Here is a 20,836-nt window from a genome sequence, read left to right on the forward strand (position 1 = left end):
TTTTATTAAGGATTTGTGTTTTTGTAGCTTACTTCAAGAATTTTCTTGATTAGTCTTAATCATTGTCCATTGATTAATTTAGAACATGGGAACATATGTGCGTGGTGTGCTAAGTATTTGAGTGAATTGTACGGGACTCACCGATCTTGATATTCAATGCTAAAGAGTCTTTGGATGGAACTTGTTGCGGTACTTCTCTAGCTGATGATCAAGGAATGATTATCGTGCCTTCAGAACATTGAGTTGGTGAATTTGGATTTAACTATCATGCCATAAAAATTGTTTCTGTTAAAGGATTAATAAAATGTTTAGGTGTTATCTCTTTCACTCGCATGTGTGATCAAGTGCTTTCTAATTAGTTTGGTTAGTGGGTAAAACCTTGACTTAGTCCCACACATATCTTCATCGAGGAAAAATCCATTTGGGTCCCTTGTAGTTTTCTATATTTTCAATTGCATTCCTATCTGTAGAGTTGATGAATTTCGTCTTAATGAAGAAATTATAGACATTATTCATATTTGTGATTCTTTTAGACAATGGATAAAGATTTCTGAGCGCATGAGGACCAAATTTTAAAAAAGAATTCTTTAGGATCTCAAATGTATTAATATTTGATAATGTAAGAGTTTATTTATATATCATTTGATCAACTCGCATCAAGATCTTTTAAATTGTTCAAGATTTTATGATAGTATAAAGGTTCATTTCTCCCTTATAAAATGAAGTTATTTTTTTTTAATAAAATTACAAAATCAAATAATACAATAAAGTTTTGAGAATAACGGGAAAATTAAATTCAATATACAACAAGAAAATAAAATATATTATATAGTTGTTTTTTTATATATTTGATTTTATCTTTATCAAGACCCATTAATATTTAATAGCAATAATTCTCCTCCCTCCTATCAAGCATCCTTCGCATCTCATCCTTTAACTATTTTCTCCTTTAACACTTCACCTCTAAATCTGACCTCCTTAACATTTCTCCTTCAAATTTCTCACCTCATACCATTCCAAAACAGCCTAATTATCAAGGAATCAAGTGTCAAGAACATAAAAAATAACTCAAGTATGAAATGTTAAGGATTCACTAGCCCCAAGAAAAATCCAATTTTTGCCACCAAAATTCCAGATTGAATTATTTTCCAAAATAGTATCCGTTTCATCCTCTCAAACCTGATGGGTATATATATATATATATATATATAATAAGACTTGGATATGATTTGATTTCTCAAACAAAAAGAGCAGTTGATTTAATTTAGAAGATTCCTTGTCTTCGAAAGCTTAAAGAAAGATAAGAATCATAAATTCCTCACTGGGTATGTCCTTTCTTTCATGCCGACTTTTTTTTTGCAATTACTTTTTTCTTCCCCAAGCTTAAAGAAACACACCATCGGTTCTTGTCCTGCTTATCATGGATAGTCGTCGGATCTATCCCCCTCCCCCCGGTTCTTTTATTACATAGATGGTTTTGTCCGTTCACATTTGCTTTCTCTAGATTTCCAACCACCCTTTCACACGCCATAGGCAAGGGTACTTGACTTATCCACCATTTTTTAAGTTTTTACTCCTATATTCAATATATATATATATATATATATATATATATATATATATATATATATATTTACTCTCCTTTATTCAATATATATATATATGTAAACAACCATCTTCTTCCAAAACAATTGTAATTGTACTATAACATTGCATATAACATTGCATCAAGAAGAGCATATGCATGGAATGAATATACAAAGCAACAGAAACAAGCAAATTGGTATTTCCTCGTCAACCAAAAAAGATATGGAAAAGTCTTCACTACTCAAGCTGGCCTTTTAGTCCTCCTTTTCACCATTGCAGCTTGTTAGTTTCTCTCTCGAATCATACATTTGCTTCATACTTTCTTTACATTTCTCTTTTTTTTACGAAAAAAGTTAGTATATTTAGAAATTAATTGTGAAAATATTGTGGTTGTCAGGTTCACATTTGGCAGCTGCAAGGTTTCATGTATACAATTTGAGATGCCATAAGGCTTCAGACTGTGTAGGCGAAAAATGCCCTGTTTGTGCTGATTGCTATTGTTCGTCAGCCAAAAGGTGTCAATTTAAGGGTTTATCCTCTTCGGAGAACACCATGCTTGCACCTTGATGAGCTCAAGCAGCAAACTCAAGGCATTGAGGGCGGGGACACAGTGGTTATGTTCGATGAAATAAACTACACATTCGTTCAATGAAGTCCTTGTTGTTGAGATCAGGATTTCAAGAGAATGATGATAATAAAGATGTACAGTGTTTCTTGAAGACAAAATTTTTATCTTGAATGATCATATATTTCGAAGTAATCAAGAAAATATTATATGCGACCTTGAGATCCATGAGTTCACCACAAATTAATTACCAGTCAAAAAATATTGAGGGTGCTAATTTTTCTTATTTATATTAATAAGTCTCATTTCACCATCCAATTTAATTGGTCTAAGCATCCGTTTCATTAATGTTGCAAGGTTTGCTGTTGTTAATTGTTGCTGGTGCCGAAGCTTAAACCTTGGTTCAATGGTGTGAAATATATAACACAGAACAGTACCAATCTTTGAGCAAAGTTTGTCGTGCGCTAAAGTGTTCAAAGAAAGAGATAAAGTGATGCTATTTTTGCACAATGAGAGATTTTCAACAGTGACTTGTAGCGAACTTATTTCCAAGTTAAGTTGTAGAGTTTTAATTTAATTTCCTAGTTAAGTATTTTGGTTTATATTTTTTTTTTCAAATTTGATTTTCTCAAAGAGAGAGAGTTGAGCACATGTATTCACTAGCTTGTCAACATAGCAAAAGTGAGCTTGGAAAAAATGGATTTCTCATTAATCATTAGTGGCACTGAAAAAACGCATAAGAATACAAACTATAAGGAGTTCTCTTAAGCAGCTTGGAAAAATGGATTCTCAATGATCAGTACTAGCTTGTTTTTCTTGCCAGGCATGCTGCAATTGAAAAATACATACGAACACAAACTGCATGGAATTTTTTTACAATTCGACACAAGCCATCCAGAATTAAACTGGGTTATGGCATTTGAGCAGTGTTCTTTTTCTGCAGCCTACTTTGGATCCTTGGGAATAGTAAGTCATTCAGTTGTCTTTCAGCACTATATTCTGAGGTTGCCTGCAGAAACAATGGAGTTGAGAGAAAGAAGTATGTCATGGGTAAAGGAAGGCCAAATCTGAAGTGAACCAGAAACAATAGCATGACTAGAAAACTAAATGCAGCTGATCAACAGGTATTGGCATCAGCAGAAACAATTGCTTACAGAGGCACATACCCTTGAATGGAATGCAAACCGCAATGTTTGGATTTGTGTTCCAGAACAAACTCTCAAATCAAATCCAAGAGAATCTACATCAATAATCGTTGCCTCCTGCAATATAATAAGAAAACTGATTATTTATAAAATGAAAGTAAGCAACAGAAAAATGGATTATCGTTTGATGGCAACAGCAAAATCAACTAGTGTTTGATGCTTCAGGTAATCTAAGTCCAGCGACACAAACCAAATATCAAAATCTAAAATATTTTCAAGAGCTTCGGAGTTGTCCCAGGTTTTCTTTTGTTTTTTTTAAAGAAACGGAAAAAAGAGCATGAAAATTGCATGGTTATGTTTCACAATGGGTTGCCTAACTAAACATTCAGACAGGAGCAAGAAAGGCAATAGTTCAACAAACAATTATAAACTTCAAGTTGAAAGATAAAATTTTCACACGGTGTAGTTCAACATTTACTGATGAACTGAACTTATGTGTATTACCTCCACTTGGATACCCTTGCATCTCCAACAAAGAGATTTAAAGGCCTGCGTAATCTTTTCACCACCAGCTTTCAGACAAGATATGATTTTGGCTGCCGAAAGTGCAATCGCATCAGGTTGTGCTTTCCTAAAGTCTTCTACTTCAACTGTAGTCTTTACAGAACAAGAGAAGGAGAATTAGTTCCTTGTGACAACTTCTTTCTCATATGTTACCAATTTATGTCCACAAAAAAAATGAGAACATACTTGGTGTCCATGAGCTGAAATCAGCTGAATTTTAATCATCTCCAGCTTGTAAAATGAAGTTCCACTACTTGGAACCTCATCCTTTTCCAATTCCTCCCGCCACAATGAAATATCTTCAGATGATCCTGACTTATGTTCATGACCATTTATCACACCAGGTTCTTCTAGCTTGCCTTTCATGCTTTGCCCAAACTGATTTGTACCAGCATGATGAGACTGATTGCCAGACATATGTCTCTGGATGTCAGATTGCTCTTCCATGAAGGCAGGTCTAATAAGGCCCTGGATAGCTACACCAGCAGGAGGCTGCTCCATCCAGTCTATAGGATCATCTGAAGCAACCTACGACACCCAAATAAGAAATAACATAGAAATGTAAGAACTCAGCTAAGGCTGCAAATCATGGGAATTCCATAATTTCATGATGATGACTAAAAAAAATACACTTTGCAAGTAAGAAAGAAACTATTGATGATCTTTACACCGACACAAAACAAAAGGAATTTACATATTCTTCCTAAGCGTGTATCAGGTCAAAAATTCACAAGGGACAAGCACCTGGGCCAGCTTTTTGGCAAAATACATTGGATGAGAAGAGCTCATAGTCTCTAATTTTGCCCAGTCTCCAAGTGCCTCATCATCATCATCTTCCTCGTCATCATCGTCATCAAGAACAGCCACCAAATCCTACAAACAAGACAAAGAAATGTGTTCCGGAAAACAAAATTCAAACACTTCTACATTTAAAGCTAAAACCCAAGAGCAAGAATGGACTGAAAAGAAAAGAGAAACCAAACCTCATCATAGTCGTCGTCATCCTCATTGGCCCCATCTTCAACATCACTATCTTCCTCTTCTATTTCCTCAACCCCAAAATCAATTTCTGATGTACCCAATGACTCCATCTCACTGAGCATTTCCGTGGCATCAAAACCTATAATGGCTTGCTGCATTTTGCATAAACCTCGTAAACTCAAGAAGTTCGCAAGAAAATACGGGGCATTTGAATTCCCCCCTTCATTAAACATTGCAATGTGTCAACCCTTTTCTTTTCCCCTCTGATAAAAAATTTAGAATGCCAAAAGATATGTGAGAAAATGTCATTTTGTTTTCAAAATCCAAAGAGAAGGTTTTCTTCATAATCTGAACACCAACTTGGCACGTCAATGCAGTAAACGGACACAATATTGCTAATATCCACCACTTGTCAGTTACAAGGCCAAGCAATAAAAATAATATGCCACATTTTGTCACAAAAAAGTTTCCCTACATAATCTTAGCATAAACTTGAGATATTAAAGCAATTCACAGGATATCCGGCCAAAAAATACATTCCATACCACAAAGTTATTTTCTGTAGTAAGTGTTTGCAATATGTCTTCATCATTCTTCACTTGAAAGTATATATCTGCAACGTATTAGAAAAAATTAGCACTTCAATGTGCAACAACACTTCTGCACTTGGATTAAAGTTCACGTGCAAGACAATGTTGAATTTCACAGGCTTGACTTACTCCCATGTTCATCAGTCACATAAGGCAAGTCTGGCCAGATAATGTTCTCATGAATATCATCATTGATCACACCAGTCAACATTAATGTTGCTTTGCTTTTCGCCTGACATAACATACTACAGGCAACATTAGCTCTGCAAACTAGCATAAAATAACAATCAATATACATGAAGACTTGTGATATAGTGAAAGTCGTAACAGCTTGATTTTATGAGGACTGAATGCATTTCTCATCCGCTCTGGATTCGTAACAAATATATAATCCTTTGCAATAAAACCTATACATGCTTTCTTTTTCTTTTTCTTTTTTATTCCTTTCCAACCCAATCTCCTAGTCTGCTTTTTCTTTAAGCAGGTGGTACTGATCTTAGAAATTAGCTTTATATGAAGGATAATTGCTTGATGTAAGATGTAATATAAAAATTTTCAGAAGGCAATCAAGGGGGTAGCTTTCCCCAGTTAATCTCTTATAATTATTAGGCCAGTATCAAACTAACCTTCTTAGATGGGCGATATTGAAAAGTTCATTTCAGCATGGTCTAGTTATCAGCATCATCACCATTGCTTAAGCATCAATCATGAGACCATAAAATTTGCAGATTTTCAATTTTGAACTCAATATGCAACCATCATTTATATAGATCATAAATTCTCAACAAAGAGCTCTATCTTGATGGTTTGGATGTTGTTCATATGTGAAGGGTCATACACTCAAGTGATATTGTTATTTTCCGTAGTGCTGACATGGGGTTAGACTTGTGTCACCAAAAAAATGAACTAAAAGCAGCAGAAGTCATTCTACATCGAAGTGATGGCTAGAAAATGTAAACTGATACCTCAACAATAGTCCTACATGTTTCTTGAGGTGTAAGCATAGCATCACTACTTGTTTCTGATGTTGACTCTGCAATCCCCTCAGATGGATGGTATTGCAGTTTACCATTCTGCTTCGAAGAATCCAAGTTTGAATCTAAATTCTCAGCAGACGCTTGAATCTTACTCTTTAAATGACTGCTCCTTCTTAAGAAAGAAACGCCATTTAGTCTTCGAAATTTATTCCTGCATTGATATCAAAAACTACTTGTCCTTAATATCAGCTAGTGCTTATACAAGGTTTCAAAGAATTTGACGAAATAAAAACAAAAATATGAACCATATGCATGCAAAATTAAGAACAAAAATTGTCACTCTTATGATAGAAAATGGTAATGGAGGATTTAGGAGCTCTGATCTTTTGTCAAAATAAGGCTATTTGAGCTTCCAAGTAAATTGGAAGGAAGTTGATTGTTTTATATAATTTCTAACAATGAAAATGTTGTGTTCCTTTTAACATCCTTCACCTTTCAAGTTTAAATACTATTACTTGCGAAATCACCTCTTCATTGCACACTTTCTGATATGTAACCAAACCATAATGCTGAGCAAATTGTATTATGATGTGTAGATGGAGAATGCCAGCTCAAATCAACATTTGAGAAAAACAGGCTCCATGAGTTTGAGCACAGGATTGAGTGACACCAGGCCCAAATAAAATCTACTCATTTTTGGAGCTGATCTCCATGATATATGAAGACCCTCGAATTCACGCCTTGATCAAAACCAACCCATCAGATCATACCATCTCTACCTACTCTATAAACTGTCCATCAGCCACTTCATGACCAGCATTTACTCCTGAATTCCACCAAAAGGATGACAATTCACACCTTCTCCCGCCATCTTAGACATATATAACCCCCATCAACACACACAAAGTTCAAGTTTTTCAAGCCATTTTTAACATAGAATCATTTACTCCCATCTCCCAAAGTTTTTTTCTTTTTCATACCATTACCCCTTCATTATAGCTTGTACATGATGGTAACATAAGCATCAAAAAATCCCACCTTTGATTTCCTTTCTTTATGCAGAGCCACATCCATGCTATGCTTAACCAGTACAAGACCAGGTTCATCACTTACTTTTCTACCCCAAAACTCCCAATTTACTTCAAATTAAGAACCCAAGGAGGTGGAAAAGAAAAAGGTGCATTTCCACTGATCCTAAAAACCCACTTTTATTTTTCTTGACACGCAGTAAAATTTAGACTTTACACAGTATCCAGCACAATAAAACATAGAATCAATAACTAAAATACTTCAACACAGTACAATGGCAGGCCTTAGTGTAATTTATTCAGCAAAATCCCCACATTACAAGCTCTAACGAAACAGAAAGAACAAAAAGGAAATCTAAACCGATTGTCATATCAATAATCAGACATTACTATCAAAATCCTTGCTCCAATAGTAAAAATGAAACCAAAACAAAGAATGAAGCTATTACAGAATGCAAGTGATAATGATAGTACAACTGGATAACACACACTCTATAATGGAATCTCTGATCTATGACATGTTGCTAAGATATTCGCATTTTAAGCTCTTACTGGAAAACAAATGAAAGCTCGTGAAAATTTGATATTTAGTTACCAAAGAATGACAGAGCTGCTGCGGGGCAAGGAGGAGCAGAAGTTTGCAGCAGGAGTGGTGGAGGCGGGGAATCGGACGGCTGTGGTGGTTTCAATCATCATTGCCATGGCCATCATCATTTCTTTCTTCTGTTTGCTTACTGTTTTTTTTAAGGCTAGGGAGCTTAGCTCGGAAATATCCGTGTAAGGAAGAGGAAGCTGCTTTTGAGGATGACTGGATTAGGATTGTAGGTTGGGATTCTGTGCAAATGCTCATATACTTGCATCTCCTCCTATTGGACACGTGGTGCATCACCTTTGGTTTTGTACTGAGTTACTAAACGTGGCCTGTTCCAATGCTCGGCTTATATATTTCCCATATTAGTTTGAATTAATTAAAATTATATTGTTTGAAAAAGAAAAAAATATTCAAGTTATTTAAGTCATATTAAATTTATTTTTATTTTTATTTTTATTTTAATCTAATTTAATTCAAATTCAAAATTTAATCGATAATAATTTTATATATTTCAACAATTCTTATTATATTAATTAATTTCATTTATTATGGTTAACTTTCAAGTTAGTTTTGACTTCCTATAATTTTCGAGTTAGTTTCATTTATTATATATTTCAACAACTCTCTAGTAAATTCTTCAAATCACATTTTAAACAAATCATTTATAATTATTCTATTATATTCATAAAAAACTATATTTTTTACATTTTTATGATTTGAATCTTATATGATAAAGTAAACTCATTTATTAAGTTAATTTTTAAAAAACAATAAATTTACTTATCATTTAATCAATTATATAAACAATATAAATAATTCATATTAGGAGTTAGGACCATAAAATTAGGGCTAATAAATTACAGTTTATGTTATCAACATGGGAAATAATTTGTGTTGATCGTATCAAATGAAGGCTTTCGCATCAAATCAGCACAAAGAGGAAGCTCTAGAGCTGGTTGTAGGGAATCCTTTCTCTAGATGGAACGCACCGTTTTGTTGCGTGCAAATAAGAAAATAAGAAATATCTATCCATTTGTCTATCTATCCATCTTGTGTTTGGCTGCTAGAAAGAAATAAAAAGCGAGAAATAAGAGGGAAAAGAAAAGAAAATCAACATAACAAGTTTTCCAGTCTGACACTCACACTCTCTCCATTAGAGCTTCTCCTTCTTCAACTTCTGCCCGGTAACTTCCTCTCTCTCTGATTTTAATTCTTTTTGTTTGCTGAGAAAGTCTAAAATTTGAAAACAAACAAACACATTACATTTGTAACCGTGCTTACGGGTTTGTTTCATATAGTTAGTGTTAGAAATTTCAGAACTTTACTACATAAACCTTAACTAGAAAAAAAATGGTATCTGGGTCTGGAAGAACTAGTTGTGTTATGAGCTAATCAGTTCATTTTTTTGTGTTTAAAGCAGGATGCTTTGTTTAAGATATTCGTTGCCACTAATTCCAAATAGATTTCAGTCCTTTGATACTACCAGGAATACCAAAAGCTGTGTTGTGGTAAAGCTTTTTTTTTTCTTCTTTGAACTGAATTGTTTACGATGGGAAATGGTGTTTTTGTGTTATTTAGTAATTATTTGGATTTGTTGATGAATTTTATAGGTTTGTGCTGCTAAAGGTCCACGACCAAGATATCCGCGAGTTTGGAAAACAAAAAGGAGAATTGGGACTATCTCAAAATCAGCAAAGCTTGTTGATTGTGTAGGTTTTTTTTTCTTGTTTTTTGGTACTCCTTGTGTTTGATTTGGTACAAATTGTCTTTTTGTTGGACAAGGATTTGGAATTTCAGGCATTGTTTTCAAGGTTGAGAAACATGTTAGAATGTAGTTTTGAAGCACTAAGGAATTAGTGGAATGGGATTATGTTTTGCAATATTGAGATGCCAATTGATTTTGGGTTGTGGTTATGTAGATAAAGGGATTGTCTAATGTCAAGGAGGAAGTGTACGGGGCTCTTGATTCCTTTGTTGCTTGGGAATTGGAGTTCCCATTAATTGCAGTTAAGAAAGCATTAAGAGCTCTGGAGGAGCAACAAGAATGGAAGAGGATAATTCAGGTATTGGGGACCAATTTTTTTTCTTTTTGTTCACATTTCCTTCTGTGACTATCTATGGGAATGAGTGTCTTGGTTTATCGGCTAAAGAAAATATTGGATTGTAGGTCACCAAGTGGATGTTAAGCAAAGGGCAAGGAAGGACAATGGGAACTTATTTCACATTAATGAATGCTTTAGCTGAGGATGGAAGACTTGATGAGGTTGAAGAGCTTTGGACAAAATTATTTTCACAGTACTTGGAAGGCACGCCTCGAATGATGTTTGATAAAATGATTTCTATATATTACAAAAGGGACATGCATGACCAGATATTTGAGGTATTGTTGCATGCCATCTTCCTTTTTCCTGCAACTTTTAGTTTGTTTTTGTAGAATTAATGACTAGGTTTTATAGAGCAGAAAGTCTCTATGTGTCGTGTTCTGTTACAGTGAAGACATGGAAGTTGATTTTATGACACCCCACAGACATCGTATGTATTGTGTATAGTGAGATCTATCAATTAATCAGATCATAAATCTATTCATAACACCAGGATTCGGTGATGTACTCTCACTGAGCAGGAGCCCAAAGATTCTACAGGTTGACTAGGATCAAGTCTTATAATCCTGTCCTATCTCATTCTATCTAATCCAGTTATGTTATAGTAGTGATGCCACAGTTTTAGAGATAAACTGAACTATTGCAATACAAGCATTTTGACTTCTCATGGTTGAATTAAGTTGCTTGCCAGTGTCTGTGGGTATATTCTTGTATCCCATAGGTTTCAACCTGATGATTGGATGGTTTTGGTAACTACAAGGGAATGGTGTGTCAGTTAGCCACATTATGCCAGATTCTATGCTAATGACTAGTACAATCCTCTCTTGTGAGGCACATGATTAGCAGTAACTTTTCAGATTAATATTTGAATTAATCCCTCCATTTATGTTTTGTTCTCCTTATGGTTTCAATTAGAAAATTTCAATCAACATGATCTTTTAATGACCCTGAATATGATGCGGATGATGGATATCCTTGTCTTGCTTTTGGAAACAATGTTATATGGCAATAACCAGATAGTAGTTCATATTGGAATACCTGAATTACCTTGTTATATTAATTTGATCTCTCATTCTTGCAGATATTTGCTGATATGGAGGAGCTAGGTCTCCGCCCAAGTGTTTCAATTGTCAACATGGTGGGAAATGTCTTCCAGAGATTGGGTATGATGGACAAGTATGAAAAATTAAAGAAAAAATATCCACCACCGAAATGGATTTACCGATACATCAAAGGGAAGCGTGTCAGGGTTCGAGCAAAGAATGACAATGAAGTTGGTGATGTTAACAGTGTTGCAAGTGGGGATGAGGAGGGTTCCCATGATGATGAATTAGATGGCATTAATGATGTTGCAAGTGGGGAGGAGGAGGCTTCCCATGACAATAAATTGGATGGCATTAATGATGTTGCAAGTGAGGATGAGGAGGCTTTCCATGATGAGAGTGAAGTAGGCATTCGCATTGATGCGGGTGTGGATCTGGAGAGTGCCCATGATGCGAATGAAGTCGGTGTGGAAACCAATTTAAGTTCCAATGATTTTAGTGTTGAAGCTAACAGTTTTCTCTCTGAGTGTCAAAATCAGGATCGATTGCATTGGGAGCATAATCAGCCTTCGGGTGTAAGCAATTCCAGTTAGATTCATTTGAACAACTGACGGTCGCGATACTGAAAGAACAGACGGTAGTGCTGCTCAAAGACTTCAGGGCCATAATCCAAGAAACATGTCCAAGCCCATCAGATAACCCGTTCCTGGATGGTTGCAATTCAAGGTCCTGGCATGTGCCATTGCCAGGGTGTTTCTTGTATGGATCAATCAGAATGGCTAGTGTGCAGCTACTCTTCTGGAACCGAAGTTACTCCGGGAACGTGGAAGAGAGAAAGGGTAGTGATAGAGAAAGATGAAATGATTCTACGCATCAAAATACGGAAGGATCTTCAAAATCGAATGGATTCCCTGTATTCTAGTTGCATTACAGTTCGTGAAAATGCAAAGAATATTGATATTCACTTGCCCCTTTCTCTTTTTTTCTTTTCATTGTCTTATTGCCATCAAAGGGCACTCTGCAAGTCATTTGGTGACTAATACAACCACTTAACTCCTTTCAATAAGATCAACTAAAGGGGTAATTTTCAAGAATTTGTGCTTAAGAAGTGGGAATTTTTTTATATATCCCACCGATAGGTAAATCTTTGAATTTCAAAGACCAGTGTGTTTAATTAGTATTCCGAGATAAAAATGACAAATACATATAAAACATGTTTAATTAAAAAACACATCTCTAGGTTATTTTTAAAATGATTAATTTTATTTTCAAAACAAAAATTACATGAAAACATGTTCCCTTCAATAATCATTGTTTGTTTTTTTGTTTTTTTCCCAAGAGAGTAACTACCCTTCGATCCTAAGCATATTTTCTATCCATCCTGAGATAGTGACTAAAAGACAAGTAGTGTTCAAAATTTGCACGCCCAAGAGAGAGAGAGCACTGAAAATCCCAAAGTGGAGTTGAGCAACCAGCTAGAAATTACCACCTCTAATTGTCACATACAATGACGTCCTCGGCCCAGATATTGTTTTTCCATACAAGCACAAAAATATGATGACCGAAGAAACTAAAATGGAAGTAGAAACTTAAATGGGCTAAAATCAGTCTGTAACTCAGTGTGTGGTATCAAAAATATGGAAGCATTCTATCGCCAAGCTAGTAGGGAGACAGATACCATCACTACCGTAGTTGCTCAAGTTATTCCACGATATAATTTATAAGAGAAAAAAACAATGGTTAATTTTATTCATTGACAATCAAAACAACATATTTCATTCCTCATCTGAACCAGAACCTTCTGAGCTCGAGTCTTTTTTATGCGCTTTGCCATTGGCAGCAGGGCCCTTCTTCTTCGTATCCTTATTGTCTTCCTCATCTTCACTGTACTCACTCTCGTAATCATCATCATATTCTTCTTCATCCTCCTCTTCCTCTTCAATTCCATCCTCCGCATTGGGTCCCTCTTCAGTTACCAAACCGCCCCGAGACCCAGCCCTTGTTCGTTTCAGAATTTTAACCTTCAAGTTCGTCTTCATGTCACAGCCAATCCAAGAGTCGCACAAGCAGTAACATGTCAAATTGTAGTTCCCCTCTGCTGGGGCAGGGAACTTGCCCATCACTAACCTAGAGCCACTCCGCACCTTCTGAACTGCTTCTCTAACTGCTGCACTAGTCTCTTTAACACTAGCTCCTGAACCCTCCATTGTATCTTCAATTGCCTTGGAAGCAGCAATTATAGCTGAAGCTTCATCCATAAAATTTACCTTCTGGGAAAACCAAACATTATTTGAGACGGGGTCAGCAAGCAGAAACCAGAAATTTTCTTCCTTGTGAAATGGGAAGTTGGGTGCATGGGGAAGTGCACCCACTAGACCATTAGCACGTTTGAGTGTTATCCAAGCTTGTATGGTAACAATGTCACCCTCTTGTATGCCCTCTTCACCTTCAGTCTCACATCTAACCTCGACTGTTACAGAAGGCATCATTCCCAATACCATCTCAACATCTTTTACTTGATCAGAGGAAAATCCAGCTACTTGCTCAAGCAACTCTGCACGTTCTTGGAGAGTCATGTCACGGAAATCCTCAAATGTTCTCACCTTCTGCAATCAGAAAGCAAAACTCATGAACAAGAAGAAAACAGGAGACCAATAACTAAAGAAAATAAAAGATTATTGTCAATTTGAAGGGAGAAAATTCTTCATCTGGACCAGAGAGAAATGATATTCGTCTAGGAACCAAAAAATGATGTCAGTGTATCAAGCATATATTTGTTATTAAACCACACAGGCAGAAATAGATAGGTATGAAGGACTAATACTTCATAGGCTGTATACTAATTTAGTTTCTGAACTCATGGGCAGCAAGAAAATGAATTGTTCACATTCACAGCTCGCAAAAGGCTCATTGAATTATTGTATTCCAAATATGACATATAATTTTTCCACCTACCTTGCGTGCTATCTTCTTGATAACAGACTCGCTAAAATGAGGCAGCTGCAAAAAGGGTGCACCTTCAGTGGATCCACCTGTTGCCTTCCTCGCAGTGAGAGGAACAGCCTGTATCACAGTTAACCAATGAATCATGTCAATCATCAATTATCAGTAGAATAGAAGAAAGCATGTTGAATCATCCAGCACAGGTTACCATCATATGGCAGTGGTTAGCAAAGATGGGAACCAGAGAATACAAACTATTCATGATTCCTTGCAAATATGTATGCAGCAGAGCGAAAAAGCAATCAGGTTTTCAAATAGATGAGAGAAGACAGCCAAACAGGTTTCCCAAGTCAAGCGTAACTAGATTCCAAAACCTCACTACTTAAATCCTGAAATGAGCATAAAACAGAAGAAACACAATAGGGACAGCCAAATTGAAGATAGCAGGGACTAGTGCACTGACAATACAACTATCAAAATTTATGTATTACTGGAAACTGAAAAAATAATTATGCAACCATGTATGTTAAAATATTCAGAGAGGATGGAGAACAGTTGCATCAAAAGATGAATAGAGAATTTGAGGAAATCAACAATACATGATGAGAAATAGCAGGCTCTAGCACTGACAAGTTTTCATTTCTATGAATACCAGACATAAAAGAACTAAAATCACTGTTGTGGAAACCATTAAAGTCTAATAACTAGTGAAATGTAGATTATCGACTTTTTATCTGTGATATTTGTAAAAAGTTTCTCTAGGCTTCAATTATCTATAACCATAACCAGTAAATAGGGTAAAATCAACACCTGAATAATGCATTGAGAGAGCTCAACAACCCCAGTTGCAGGTCTCAGCCATCCAAGTCCCTGAGAAGTGCGTGGTATGACTGCCATCTGAATAGAGAGAAGAATTAGTATTTCAGAAGGTAAAGAATTAGACTTTAGTAATTTACTTATTGAATGGCTTACAGCATGAAAAGAAACACTTATCGGTGGAAAATGACAGCAGAATGACACATAAGCTACTGCATTTGAAAAGGTAACAAAGAGTGAAAGAGAACAAATGACTCCACTTCATCTCTTCTACTTTGGCCAATGTAACTTCACAAGGTAATAACACCTTTCTTAGCAACTTGTCATTTCAGTAGGAGACAAATAAACATTACCAAGTAATATAAGTGATGTTAATATAATCATCCTTCAAGGAGTCATCCTTAAAGGACACCAGACCAGCATCCTTGGATATAATCACAGAAACTGTGTTTCTGATATTTCTCATCTACTTTTCAAGTGCATTTCTCGTACAACTGTATCTAAGTAATTCAACAAAAAGGTAATCCCTCAGACACACACATACAGTCGACTATCTATTTATTACTCTATATGACATTGAGAAGTGTATTTATCTTCAACCGTGAAGCATGGAAGACAAATATCGTACTGGGAAACATTCATTACCTATAAAAAAACAAGTACAAAAGAAGGCAGACCCATTCAAGTTCCATTAGAGACAAACTTTCCAATGACAACTTCACAAATATGCCAAGATTGTGGTTCAAATGGTTTCCAAATTACAATGAAAGCTTTATTCTGCTATGTGTGGAACCACTCGGCAGTGTGCACTTAATACCACTTCTTGCCTTGTGCAAAGCAAAGGTTTTGAGCTACGTAAGACATGCAAATGGTTTATGTATCACATTTATTAATGACCCAACAGAATAATCCTCCTTTTTTCAGCTTCAAAATCAACTTGAAGAATGAACACAGAATGTAAGACCACCTTCATCAATTCTTCAAGAAGACGAGGTGCGAGTTCTAGAACGCGTCTGAAATCTCCCAACAAAGTTGGTGGCAAGTCTGCTGATTTGCGTGTTAACTGAGCCTGAATTAACAGCTCTGTCTGAACAGAAATGAAGATTAATAACTGTATTTACTTCATAAGAATTCAGTGCTAGGATTGCTCATTGTTGCACAATCTAACAATCAAGCTACCTTAACTAATGCAGGATGCTGCTTCCAAAACTTAGCCTGCTCTTGCTTGATGTTCTTGAGGTCCAGATTCAATTCACTCCTGACAGACATAAACAGCTTATGAAGAGGTTCATCATCAGTCCTGCGAACTGGAGATTCCATATATTCAGCAGCCTTAATGAAGACTTCCATTACTTTGCTGCATAGTCAAGTCATAACATGACATGATAAGCAACCATGATACCCAAAGATGTAGAGGTACAAAAGATCATATTAGGAAGGAAAAGGATGTGTCTGAAGATTTACAGATACAAGGGAATCAGAACTGGATTCTCCAAAATAAGGGAAATAAAAAAAAAATGCAATAATTATGTATTTTGGCATGGTTATAATGAAAATAGCAAAATATTCACTGAAATTTTACTCTGCAATAAAAGTATTTATTATGCCCTTCACGCCATCTTGAAGTCTGTGCCCAACATCTATTTCTACAGATAAGGGTAAAATGCATTGGATGCTCCAGAAAGAGGAGAAATTTCCCAAACATTTGACAAAAGCGACACTTGGACATCATAATCTAGCAGAGATTATGATTATTCTCTTATTTCTTGATAAAATAAATTTGAAAGTAACAACTGATTCTAGCACCTAGGATTCCAACTTCAGAGAAGGCATTAAAATTGGTAAGCTGGGCAACTTTGCAATACCAACTGTGCTCATATAGAATTGCTGGTGAATTGCCATACTAAGGCAATAACTTCTACTTTATACACTTTACAGGGAATTGAACCACCACTAAATTGGCACCATGTTGGTAAGAATCAGTCCATTTTACTCTAATAAGGTCATGGTTTGGAATACAATTTTCACAAGTAAAATTCAGAGGAAAAAAAAAGAGTATATGTGCTCTTGCTTACAGAAGAAAAGTTGCTCATACAATTCCAAATAATTACTTAGTCTGTATTTAATAATTACCTTGGGGCCAAAGACGGTTTCATGAAGTAATAGTATGCAGAGAGAGTTTGGTGCATGACATAATTTCCAGTATATTTGGCCGACCTTGAAAGATATATTACAGCTATAACCAATGGCAAGAGTATACATATCCCAACAATCCAAAGTAGAAGTATTCCGCCAGATGCCCCATCAATATCAAGCAAAAATTGAGGAAGAGCTATGCCCATTTGGAAACCCTGAAAGAATTTTTTATAAGCATTAGTTTCAAAAAATGAATTATTTCAAGAAAAACATTTGTAGGCAAATATGTGTTATTTCTTACAGACGCAGCAGAACATCACCTGTCTGCCATCAGGATGACCATATTTCTCATAATTCTCACGCGATATTGGATCAGTCAAAGCTTGATAAGCTTTCGTAATGAACTCTACAAAATACTTGTTGGCCTCTGGAAAGGTAAAAGAAATGAGAAGAATACAGTTAGTAAACCCCCGCTGCTCTTCAAAACCCGTCTTCCATGACAGTTCAAAGATAAAACAAATACAACCGAAAAATCTAAAACACCATCAACCTGGATCAGGATTTTTATCAGGATGGTACTGAATAGAAAGTCTCCTATAATTCTTCTTTATTTCCGAATCCAAAGCACCAGGCTCCAGTCCCAGAATAGCATACGGATCGAAAACTTGAATCTAATCAAAACAACCAAGAACAAAACCCCCATCAAATCCAACATACAAAACCCCAATATCACTAAAACCTCAACAAAAAACATATAACCAACACCTTCTCATTTCCAAACAATTACCTCACGACTCATATTCTTAATGTAATAAACCAAAAATATCATTACAGCCCAAAGCAATATCAACGTCAAGTTACTATAGGTCGAAAAGTTCGAAATCTGACAAAAAAACAAACAGCAATTACAGCACAATAACCCAAAAATGAACCAAAAAACACAACTTTACTAACTCACTGACTGACTCACCCTTTTAAATATAGATTTCCGATACTTGCCAGACCGCACACACTCAGAGCAGTTACAGTGAATACTCTTACTCTTCTTCGAGGCGGCTCGGCATAGCTTCATAACTGTGTATGGCACTAAAGGTATTGCCATTATCGTTAAGATAAAAATCGGAAACAATGCACTGTTCTCTTCCGATGCCGCCATGATTAATTAATTAATTCCCTTCTTGTGAACCCTAAATTTACAGATATTCAGTCATCAAAAATAATCAAATCAAAATTAATTAAAAAAATAAAGTTCTAATTACTCAAAATTGACTCAAATCTTAAAGGAATTGATGAGAAGGAGAGATTTTTTTCTGGTACCCGAAAATCGGAGAGAAGGAGAGATCGGCGATCGGATTTGTCCGTGCGATCGGGGAGGTGGGGATTTTTTGGGTTTGGGTTTTTATGATTTTTGTGAGATCCGAGAAGAGACGTAACGGAAAGGTTTTAGGACCGTGGTTTTACCATTTTATCCATCGAGAAATTTTAGTTTTGGGAGTAAGTTATAATTTAGTCCTTGTAGTTTAATGAAGTTGATTGATTGGTACTCGTAGTCTTAGGATTAAAATTGTCATAATTCAGTTCTTCTGGTAGTTTTATACTTTTTTATTTATTTAAAAAAATAATAATGAAAATAGTGTTAGGTGAAGGGGGGATTTTTTATATTAAAGAAAGTATTTTTTAAGAAAAAAATATTAAATTGAGGATGATCAAAATCAAATAAAGAATTGTTTTATTGTTTTTGAGAATAATTAAATAGTTTTGAGGAATATCTTGTGAAATTTTGCGGAAATTCACTCTTTCTATATTTTGCCTTTTTTCATGTTTTTTTCTATTTTTTCTCCAAATTCTCACATTCACAAAAATGCTCTTGCATTTTGAAATTAAATAGAATAATTCAAAAGTGAGCTCAATATTCGTTTTTGATAGCAAGGGTCAAATAGAAAAGTTTTCAAAAATTTAGGTTGGTATCGAGAAGTCCTTGAACTTGGGAACTGAAAATATATAAGTGAAAATGAAACTTATCCTTTGTAATTTACACCTGGTGAGTGGAGTGTTTTTGTTTTTGGTAATGAAGTTGATGTTTTTTAATTACATTATTGATTGATTTCCATGTATTATACAGATTTTATTCAAAAAGAAATATATGCAAATATAACACCAAAGTTTAATATAAATATAAATCTAATTATTATAATACCAACTCAGGCATTCTAGTGTGATTTAGAGAAAGTTTGGTATTACGTATCTTTTGCTTTATGTCTACATATGGATAAAAAATCATCTGGTGAGTTAAATAATTTTTATTTTATGTACTAGCTCCGTATATAATTATATTTCAGATTTAAATTTTATTAAAGTTAAAATAATATATTTTTTAGTTATAAAGAGCTGTTTTTTTATTTATTTTGCGTACAAAAATCTTTTTATAGTAGTATTAATCAAACATATATATTTTTTAAAATTATAACTGTAAAAGTTATTTTAATACCAAATTAACTCTTATATAAGTGATGAAATAACAAGTGATTGTTTGTTTGGGACAAGATATGTTTGTTCTATATTAATTTAATTTGAGGCAGTGGAAAGTATTTTATCCTCCAGATATTTCCCATTAAATAAAAAAAATATGTTGACTTATAATTATAATATAATATTTGAGTATTTGATGGTTAACACATAGTGCAAAAATAAATATTCATTCAACGTAAATATTAAAATATCAATGATGGAATCATTTAGGTGGTGGCTCAATGATAAAAACTTGAAACTAAGAAATTTGCTCTCTTTATAGTTTCAGATTTGAGTCTTGTGGTTGCTCATATGATGGTCACTGGAGGTTTACATGGTCGTTAACTTTAGGACCCGTAGAATTAGTCGAGATACGCGCAAGCTGACCCAAACACCTATATTAAACTAAAAAAAAAGTATCAAAGACGGATTGTAGTTTTAAAATCTCAAAATAAATTTGGTATCACATTTATTTGGGATCACAGGTACATGCTATCAATGCGAATAGATAAAAAATATACATATATTATTATTATTTTGACTCAAAAAATTTCAAAAATAAATAAATTAATAATTAAGTTTTGATCAGCTCAAGTACAAGTTAATTATAGGTCACAGAATCCATCAAGTTTGTACTAGATCAATCAAATTATTTTTTAGTTCAAACCAGTCTAAATTAACTAGGTTTTCAATGGACTCACCAAACCGATCTGAATTTTAAAACAAGGAGATAGATTTTAGTTTTCCGTACTATCATGGAATTACAATCCACATTCATTGGTTTGCGAACGTGGCAATCAATTAGTCAACATATTAACTATCATATTGATAAATTTGTCAATAAAATGGGTCAACTATTGACTTATCGCGACGTAATGGAATTCGAATCCTAATCTTAAAAGTTTCTCCATCGGTGTACGGTGAAGATTATTCTTAAGTTTGCACATGAATTGTATCTCAACGTGTTTTTATTGTGAGTTGGATGTTTTTTTAGAAAAAAATAAATATATGGGTTTTTTCAATATATTTTTTTATAAAATATTTTCAATCATAAATCAAATTATTTATACACATACTTAATTAAATAAATTAATATTTAATCAATCAACATCTAAAATTAAGATATTTAATCTCGTAACACGAGACGTGTACTTAGTTATATTTATTAACTTTGTTTCTTAAAATAATTTTTTTATTTAATCAATCAATTATTCGTGCTAATAAAAGTTTTAAAAAAGTTGTTACAAAAAATAAATTGA

The 20,836-nt window shown here is 34.5% G+C and overlaps 3 protein-coding genes across 9 annotated transcripts; 1 reads left to right on the forward strand and 2 right to left on the reverse strand.

The window, feature by feature from the left end:
- Positions 1-2,839: 2,839 nt before the first annotated feature.
- On the reverse strand, positions 2,840-8,243 carry LOC133670544 (uncharacterized protein At3g49140-like). Of its 5 annotated transcripts, none has more exons than XM_062091051.1 (10): positions 8,033-8,242; positions 6,398-6,620; positions 5,562-5,664; positions 5,388-5,455; positions 4,845-4,994; positions 4,606-4,734; positions 4,048-4,389; positions 3,802-3,954; positions 3,319-3,414; positions 2,840-3,161 (listed from the first exon to the last, which is right to left on the reverse strand). In XM_062091051.1, exons 1-10 carry the CDS (start codon positions 8,149-8,151, stop codon positions 3,063-3,065), a joined length of 1,482 nt encoding a protein of 493 aa, XP_061947035.1. In that variant the 5' UTR covers positions 8,152-8,242; the 3' UTR covers positions 2,840-3,062. The 5 variants fall into 5 exon arrangements, with proteins under 5 accessions (XP_061947035.1, XP_061947036.1, XP_061947037.1 ...); XM_062091052.1 differs by having other exon boundaries at positions 5,562-5,677; positions 8,033-8,241; XM_062091053.1 differs by having other exon boundaries at positions 5,562-5,677; positions 6,398-6,638; positions 8,033-8,241.
- Positions 8,244-9,069: 826 nt separating this feature from the next.
- Positions 9,070-12,138, forward strand: LOC133670412 (pentatricopeptide repeat-containing protein At4g21190). Of its 2 annotated transcripts, none has more exons than XM_062090899.1 (6): positions 9,070-9,213; positions 9,447-9,537; positions 9,640-9,738; positions 9,949-10,092; positions 10,197-10,409; positions 11,213-12,138. In XM_062090899.1, exons 2-6 carry the CDS (start codon positions 9,451-9,453, stop codon positions 11,765-11,767), a joined length of 1,098 nt encoding a protein of 365 aa, XP_061946883.1. In that variant the 5' UTR covers positions 9,070-9,213; positions 9,447-9,450; the 3' UTR covers positions 11,768-12,138. The 2 variants fall into 2 exon arrangements, with proteins under 2 accessions (XP_061946883.1, XP_061946882.1); XM_062090898.1 differs by having other exon boundaries at positions 9,450-9,537.
- A 607-nt stretch (positions 12,139-12,745) lies between these two features.
- Positions 12,746-18,517, reverse strand: LOC133671219 (dnaJ protein ERDJ2A-like). Of its 2 annotated transcripts, XM_062091903.1 has the most exons (11): positions 18,387-18,517; positions 18,040-18,256; positions 17,857-17,952; positions 17,620-17,740; positions 17,390-17,496; positions 17,067-17,284; positions 16,113-16,290; positions 15,901-16,020; positions 14,928-15,014; positions 14,130-14,237; positions 12,746-13,780 (listed from the first exon to the last, which is right to left on the reverse strand). In XM_062091903.1, exons 2-11 carry the CDS (start codon positions 18,223-18,225, stop codon positions 12,950-12,952), a joined length of 2,052 nt encoding a protein of 683 aa, XP_061947887.1. In that variant the 5' UTR covers positions 18,226-18,256; positions 18,387-18,517; the 3' UTR covers positions 12,746-12,949. The 2 variants fall into 2 exon arrangements, with proteins under 2 accessions (XP_061947887.1, XP_061947888.1); XM_062091904.1 differs by lacking the exon at positions 17,857-17,952.
- Positions 18,518-20,836: the final 2,319 nt, after the last annotated feature.

The sequence above is a fragment of the Populus nigra genome, chromosome 13, assembly GCF_951802175.1.
Source record: "Populus nigra chromosome 13, ddPopNigr1.1, whole genome shotgun sequence".
Classification (NCBI taxonomy): domain Eukaryota; kingdom Viridiplantae; phylum Streptophyta; class Magnoliopsida; order Malpighiales; family Salicaceae; genus Populus; species Populus nigra.